The sequence below is a fragment of the Carex rostrata genome, chromosome 16 (genome assembly GCF_964058835.1).
Source record: "Carex rostrata chromosome 16, lpCarRost1.2, whole genome shotgun sequence".
NCBI classification, from domain to species: Eukaryota; Viridiplantae; Streptophyta; class Magnoliopsida; order Poales; family Cyperaceae; genus Carex; species Carex rostrata.
The window spans coordinates 8,103,203-8,111,001 of NC_135933.1; the positions used below are offsets into that span (position 1 = coordinate 8,103,203).

General features: G+C 35.3%; 2 protein-coding genes across 3 annotated transcripts; one reads left to right on the forward strand and one right to left on the reverse strand.

Annotated features, from left to right (window-relative positions):
* The first annotated feature begins 760 nt into the window (after positions 1-760).
* On the forward strand, positions 761-4,577 carry LOC144567216 (5'-AMP-activated protein kinase-like protein). Of its 2 annotated transcripts, none has more exons than XM_078317301.1 (12): positions 761-1,033; positions 1,876-2,007; positions 2,127-2,368; positions 2,462-2,522; positions 2,670-2,786; positions 2,887-2,938; positions 3,027-3,080; positions 3,226-3,345; positions 3,578-3,702; positions 3,791-3,842; positions 4,219-4,341; positions 4,464-4,577. In XM_078317301.1, exons 1-11 carry the CDS (start codon positions 885-887, stop codon positions 4,315-4,317), a joined length of 1,203 nt encoding a protein of 400 aa, XP_078173427.1. In that variant the 5' UTR covers positions 761-884; the 3' UTR covers positions 4,318-4,341; positions 4,464-4,577. The 2 variants fall into 2 exon arrangements, with proteins under 2 accessions (XP_078173427.1, XP_078173428.1); XM_078317302.1 differs by having other exon boundaries at positions 2,670-2,775; positions 2,888-2,938.
* Positions 4,578-5,304: 727 nt separating this feature from the next.
* LOC144567104 (aspartic proteinase CDR1-like) lies at positions 5,305-6,645 on the reverse strand. Its single transcript, XM_078317158.1, has one exon. The coding sequence runs from the start codon at positions 6,643-6,645 to the stop codon at positions 5,305-5,307; it is 1,341 nt and encodes a 446-aa protein (XP_078173284.1).
* Between the last annotated feature and the right edge of the window lie 1,154 nt (positions 6,646-7,799).

Below are 7,799 nucleotides of genomic sequence, written 5' to 3' on the forward strand. Positions count from 1 at the left end.
ATTTCCTTCTATTCCAGCTATGCATGGAAAAAAGCAGCGGAAACGATGCCATGTACAGTGGGAAAAATAGCACGGCGGAGCCGGCTCCGTCACGAAATGACACGTGTGATTGTTTTGTACCGTGACTTGCGTGTCTCGTGTCGTGATCAGCTTTTAAAAATTTGGCGCAGCACGGTAAGTCACGCGAAAGATCCGAACAAGACACAGCACGTAATTACGCGAGTCACGTGTAATTAGGACCGTTAGGTCTTAATCAAATAGTGAATCTTGAATAAACTAACTTAAATTATGAAAAAAAATAGTTAAACGTGAAAAACGTAACCAGTTACTTTAGAACACGACACGCGAATAGACGTAACTCGCGTGCCGTGGTCACCCCTCAATATTTTGGTCACAGCACAAGATGTGTCACTGTTCACTTGATCACGTCACGTTTTTCCCACTCTCATGTCATGTGACTTTACTTCAATTCGGATCCCTAATAACTCCAATTTTAGCTTTAAATCCGGATCGTCCGATCTTTTTGGCACAAATATTAAAGTGTCACGTGCATTCCAGCACGCGGATTTTGATCGGACGGTTCGGATAAATATTCAATGTTTTGCATTACCTCAGAGTTCCGGACCAATTTACCCGCGTGCATTCCACCTCGGGTCGGATTGGTCAGATTCTGATCTGACGGTCTGGATCTGACCTCAAATTTTGATTTACTTTAGGTATCTGGCCCCAGTTTACTCTTCTCATAGGAAATTGGTTAAACCCATTGCAAAAGAAGAAAGCGAAAAAAAGAAAAGAGAAACGCTCTTAAAACCCTCCAACCGAAAGACGAAAGTCTGAATGATCCCCTCTAGCGATCTCCTTCTCCAAATGCTCCAAGACCTCTCATGGCGATTTGCCACCTTTCTCACTGTCACCCCCTCCCAACCACCTTCCTTTTCTCTCCGAAACGTCTGGATCCTCCTGTCAAACTTAAAGTAAGGGAAGTCCCGTTTGTCAGAAGACTCGCATTGGTCAGATCAAGCGCGAAATCGAGGTGCTTGCTTCTCCCCCCTTTCTTACTCATCTCACTTTATTGTAAGAGGTGGACCTCACATCTTTTAGAAATGCTTGTAAAAGCGGTTTAGAACTTTAGATCAAACTCAAAAAGACCGGTGTATGTTCTGGTAGTTTCACATGGGTCCTATTTGGTATCACTGAATTAAGTTGGAATTTAGCAATTGGTTTGATTCTGAAATTAGGGTACCCAAAACATGTGATGATAAACAGACTCTGGTAATATTGGAACCAAATTAGAATTAATTTAATTTCTTGGGGAAACAGGAACAAAATTAATTCTGAATTTAACGTAGAAGCAGGGGTGGAGGCAGAAAAATTTTCAACGGGGATCGGTGATTCAAATCTATAGGTTGTATGCTATAAATTTAACTTCAATATATTTTTTTTAGAAGTACAGCGTTCACAGTGAGCAACTTTTATAAAAAGTTTGGGGTTCAATTTTAAATACTTCTTAAAGTCTGTATGACGAAAATTGGAAAAGTACCTTACAAATTGATTAATTTAAAAATATGGGGGTCAATCAACCCTCATATTATGCACATAGATTTGTCATTGCATAAAAGAAGTTCTCTTGATTTTCCATTGTTTTTGGACGTAAGATTTTGTAGTTATGATTTGTTCACATTTTAGGCACTAAGTTCGTAAATAACTTTGAAGACGAGTATGGTTGGAAGAACTAATGTTTACTTATTACTTATAATCTATTACTATTAATAAACTGTGCATATAGTAATCCTTATTCTAATCTAATTAGAATAAGTTAGATTTATGTTAGGATCTGTAATCCTTATTCATTTTTCATCATTTATGTTCTTCTAGTGATAAGGTAAGAATTTCGAGAAATAGGAAGAGCGATGAGCAAATATGTGAAGAATTACGGGACTTTATTTCACTTGCTGGCCTTCCTTTAAAACGAATGCCCTCTTTGAAGGTTTTATCAGACAACGGAAGGTTTGTTAATTCATTTTTTTTATTTCTCTCTCTTTCATTTTGTGCCACTTTATGAAATCCACGCGTGTACCCCTCTGATCTGATCTTATTGTTTAATGTTCTCCTCACAATTCTTGTAGGAAAGACTTGGCAAAAGTTATTAAGAAAAGAGGGTTCAAAAGTTTCTCCAATTTCTTTCTAAGTTCAGTTACAAATGATGAAGTTGAAGAAAACTTATCTGATGGAATTCTAGAGTATGAAGATGACTACTATCTGGAAAGAATCGAAGGTGTCACCCCATCAAGCGAATTCTCTGTAATGCATCAATTTGACGGGCATGGACTGATAAACAATGGTACAGATTCTAATGAAAATGTGGAAGGTAATTGTGTGATTCCCTTTTGTACTTGCGATTTAGTAGCTTCATGATCGAAATGTATGATTTGACTTGGGATTACTTTATTGAACTTTTCAGCCCATTTGGTTACTAAGGCTAAGCAAACAAATGATACCGATGAGGGAAATTTTATTGAAAGGTTCTTTTCCTTGTTACTCCCGTCCCTCCCCTCTGCCCCTCCCTTGTTCTCTATTTCTCTTCCCTCACTGATGCACATTCCTTTTTCCTTCATTAAAGGTATAAAATTGATATTGTAATAATATTGTCTTCTCTTTTTGAAATTCAGGATTGATTTGTCAGTGAATGGAATTGTCAATATTGAAGAGAAACCAATTATTCCATCTGTTGGTGATTGTTTATCGGATGAACTCATTAACATTGAAGAGAGATCGGTACTTTCAGTGCTTGGCATATTCTCCTCTTCATTCTCTTGCAAATTGTTGATTAGTTAATTATTGTTAATAAATTAATTGATCCATATTTTTTTTTTATTATTTCTGCAAGGTTAATGAACCAGGCAGTTATGCTACAATCAACAGCCTAAAAGCTTTACTGGTAAGTTCGTTATTTTTCGTGATCTTATTTACTTTCTTGTTCATAGTGGTTCTTATGTATCTTGACTTGGTAAATGCTAATTGTGAAGGACCAGAAGGATATGGAGCTATCCAAATTGATACAAAAAATAGAAGAGGAAAAGGTAATTATCATTTTTTTATGACAATTTAAGTTGTGTTGAATACAAGATTTTTTTTGTAACATAGGTCTCTAGATTTTGATTATTGAAGGTAGCATCTTATAGTATTTGCTTATTTATTTGAATTTTTTCACGAACTCGTTCTTAGATTGAATTGTTAAAGTTGCAAGAGAAGGCAAGAGCTAAAATTGCAAATGTGGAACTAACAATTAATGATAATTGCCATGTGATCCATGATGCTGAGGACAAATTAAAAGGATTAAAAGAGGTATGTCGTGTTCTTATATCCATGAGAGTTCATTTCTCTTTTAATAAACTGGTATAGAAGTATACTACATTGGATTAATGTGAAAAATAGATGAAAGAATTCAGTTTTTTGTGAGAGAAAATTAGGTTCTATTTTAGCTTTGGTTGTACAACTCATGGTTATGACTCAGTTTTTTCATTTCTGGTTATGGCTCTGATTACATATATGATAATGTGTGGTTTACTTGTAACAGGTACGTATTAAGTTCATGGCTGATGCTGAAGTTGTAGAAATTGCCGGTAGTTTTAATGGGTGGCAACACCGGCTAAAGATGAATCTGGATCAATCATCAAACTCTGAAGATCCATCAAATTTCAGGTCCTACAAGTTCTGATTCTAATTTTAACAATTTTTTAAAATGAAATATCCTTTTCCTTTCACTTATTTGACGTCTTTCATCAAACAGGCAGCCTAAAGTATGGACTACTGAGTTATTGCTTTATCCGGGAGTTTATCAGGTATGATTACAAAGAATAAGGATTCTATACATTAATCCATATTTCCATTGGCACGTATGCGGTGTGTGCTGGTTGAGTTATCATAGCGATGCAGAAAGAAATGAATTCTGATAAAATAAACCAACAAACAAGAATAAAGCATCAACCCTTGATGAAACTTTTTGACTGTAACCGGTGTTTACAGTTATGGTAATTACCAGAAAAATTCATTAAACTGAAAATTAGCAATTGCATATTTATTGAATAGATCTTTGTTGGTTCGGGTTATCTATGTCTTGTGGTATGACCTTATATATCTCTTGATGTATTACATTATTCCAAATTACTTTGCTGTTTTAAAATTTTCTTATTAACGTTTACCTTTTATTGAAATCAGATAAAATTTGTGGTGGATGGGAACTGGAGAGTTGATCTTGAAAGAGAGCATGTCACTATTGGCGGATTTGCCAACAATGTGCTCAGGGTAGAAAAATAATTGGCATTATCCCTTTTTCTTAAGGTACACATCTTTAGTCAATAGTTGCATTGATTGCAAGTAAATAATGTTCTCATTCAAATACTTAAATCAGAATAATTTGATCTGCATTTCTTTATTTTCTTGGGTCCTTCATTGTTACATAGGTCAAGATCTGAACAGGCTCTCTCCAGCGCCTATTAAGCCTAGTAAAAAATATCATCTTTGTGGGATGACTTGTCATGACATTAAGCATCAAATGATAATTCAACTAACCTTTTGCAACTAATGTGCATTTGCTTGTAAACATAAAAATAGTTGTAATCCTGATTTTGGTGGGCTTCTACCATTTTGACAAACAAAGATGCCTAAAAGACTTGTCAATATTTTGGTATGGTTTCATTAGAGATGAAATAATATAATAATGTATAGACATCATTTCCCTTGTGCTTCCAAAATTTTCTAATTGAGTTTTGGATTGTTAAAAAAAAATCTAGTTGGACCAACTTTTTGCAACTAATGTGAGCATTTGCTTGTAAAAATAAAAAGTTGTAATCATGATTTTGGTGGGGTCGTACCATTTTGACAAACAAAGATGCCGAAGAGACTGTTATCAATATATATGACTTCATTAAAGATGAAATTATAAAATAATGTATATGCTTCCAAATTTTTCTAATTGAGTTTAGCTTGTTCAAAATGTCAAATCTCAAATTCTCTCTGGTGCTTTTAATGTGATGTGCACTATGCTCTTTGCTATATCTACATCGTACATTCGTACTTATTAGGTACCAACAAATGTATTTTTGAAATCCCACAAACAACATGAAGAATGGTTAGGTGGTGATAATTGGATACCTTTTTCAACATAATATTTGTCAAACTTCAGAACTCTAATTTCAAGTGCTAATTTTTTTAGTTAGCTATGCGTTTCTAAATCCTGTAATAAGAAAAAACAAAAAAAATAAATAAATCATATTTTAATATGAATGCCCGAATAACAAACGATCAACAGTCAACATGAGAGACATAAAGCCTTTGGTTCTCCAAATCATAACCGATGTTCTTATTCTGCTGTGCCATAATGCCAAATATTGATAAATCATTTTTTGCTACCATAGTGAGGCAAATGACACCAGATGCTTCCTCGTCAAAATAATTCACCGGGTGCAAAACAATATCAAGATTAGAGAAGTGAAATGTTAAATTTGGCACCTTGGTACCTGCCTCCAAGTCCTTTTTACCACCCTTGTAGCACAATGCTGCCATGTCACTGCCACCTGTTACCGGCTCCAATTTAATTGCATTTCTCAAGCTCTTTGTTAGCAAATCTAATGCAGAGTAGTGTAGTATTGTAAACTTCGCACCTGAATCGATTATGACTCCCCCGGTGCCGTCTGATTTTCGATCGAAGGTACCAGGTGGGATTGAAAGCTGCTCGTCTCCTACACTTATGCCATTAAGAGTCAAGTAATAGTATACAGAGCCAAATTCATTTCTGTTAGCTATCATAGGTGTATAGTCTCCATGAAGCTTTGCATCTCTTCCAAAGATAAATTCACCGCCATAACCAGAACTGTTCTGGCTATCTGGCAGTGCAAAACAATATGAAAACTGCCATCCCATGTCGGGGCCTAGCTGCGTGACAAGGGAAAGTGGGCCCCCTCCTAGACCAAGAATTCCCGCTTCTCTGTATGAAAAAATCCCTCCATTGTCGTCTCCACAACCAAAAATCATATTTGGTACAGAGATTAGTTTGTTATTTTCTGAAGTGACAGTGAATGTGTCCGAAGCGAGGTAACCCCTCGTGTAAGACTGGTCATTGTACGAATAAGAGTAAATGCACTTGTTTTCATGGCATGATCTTTTATGGAGATCTGCACAAAGATTAGAGGGACATGCGACCGGATCATACGTGGATGACTTGTGAGGGTCAAAGAGAGGATATTGTTGTGGATAGCAATGATTGCATGGCAGGCACTGTGTCCATATAAAACTGCTACCAGTGTCGATTGATAAATACACATCATGAAGAGGTGTGCCAACGGATAGTTTCATTAGATAACTGTTGACATTGGGGACTAAAGGGGATTTGATGATTTCTAATTGGTTCTGATTTATAAGAGACTCTATATAGTTGTGGCGTGAGACAGAGTGGTCATATGATGAAATCCACCGGTTCAATGACATGGCACCTGGTTTGGGAAATGGAGACAGCGGTGCATCCCGGTGAATTAGGGTTCCGGTGAAACCCTTGTAAGGGGTTTTGAGGTTTATTTGGCGAGAGGTTGATGTGGCTAGTAAGAAGAAGATACAGAGTAGTTGTGCAAGAGGTAAAGTTCTTGCCATGATGTGGCTTGTTGGTGATATGAAGCTTTGTGCATGTTTAATTGGGGGTAATGGAAATTAAAAGAGGGAAATTGTTTGCTGATTTGTAGAGAATCTTTGTTAAAATTTGGAACTTAAATGGTAAATAAATGATGCTGAACTAATGCAGGTCCTTGGAGCCCAATAATTCGGAAAAAGCCACCCCCTTCTAGCAAAATATTAATTATGTTTTGCATGAAGGAAAGGAATCACATATAATCATCATAATATCTTTGTAGAAGTCCGATATTTTTCAAGGATATACGAGTTGTAAAATAGATTTCCAATCTTGAACAGGTAAATATTTGACAGTGCTGTTTTAGCTTCATACAACGTCCGAGCAATAGAGTCAAAATGAAAAGAAATATAACTTGTGCGCTACATAAAGTCAAAACTGTATTGTCAATAGTTCTACCCATTTTTTGGGGCCTATTGAGCCTCTCATCTGAACTCTCAAGTATGCTATCCAACGTAAGGGAGTTGTTATAATTAGGAGATCTATTTTGAGCACTCAAAAAACTATATTGAGGGCTCAAGATTGCTTTTCTTTCTTATTTTCAGTTTTGCCCTCTAATAAAGTATTCTCGATTCTTGGCTAATTTTTAATTTGAAAACAAATTCATATTACCTTCTTTGATAAGCAGTCCTTAATTCTTTGCACATACATGCTCAAAATTTCGGACTTCAAGCCACAACACCAAAAAACAAAAAATTGATCAAATTCAACTGGCTTAAACAAACAAACAAAGACTAACAAAAACTCATGCTACATGTTACATATCTTATTATTGAATTTAAATTGTGTGGCCGTTTCATTATGCATTAGTTGTTACTTTAGTTATTATTTTTCAATGTTTTTTATATGCCCATAGAAAATATCGATAATTGAAACTTTCTATGCAACTTTCAGCAACATGTCATACTATGTAGTAACATGTACTTGTTTATTTTTATTTTTATTCGTTCTGTGATCTTTTAAAAAAAATAGTTGTACGATGATATTTGATTAGTATGACTTTTATAATAAGTAAAATAATTGATAAATGAAATGATGATTAATTTGCAACATTAAAGCAATCCATACATAGCTATTTAAATTTGTATGCTATTAGTTGATAGCTAATGTTAGGTTGCTT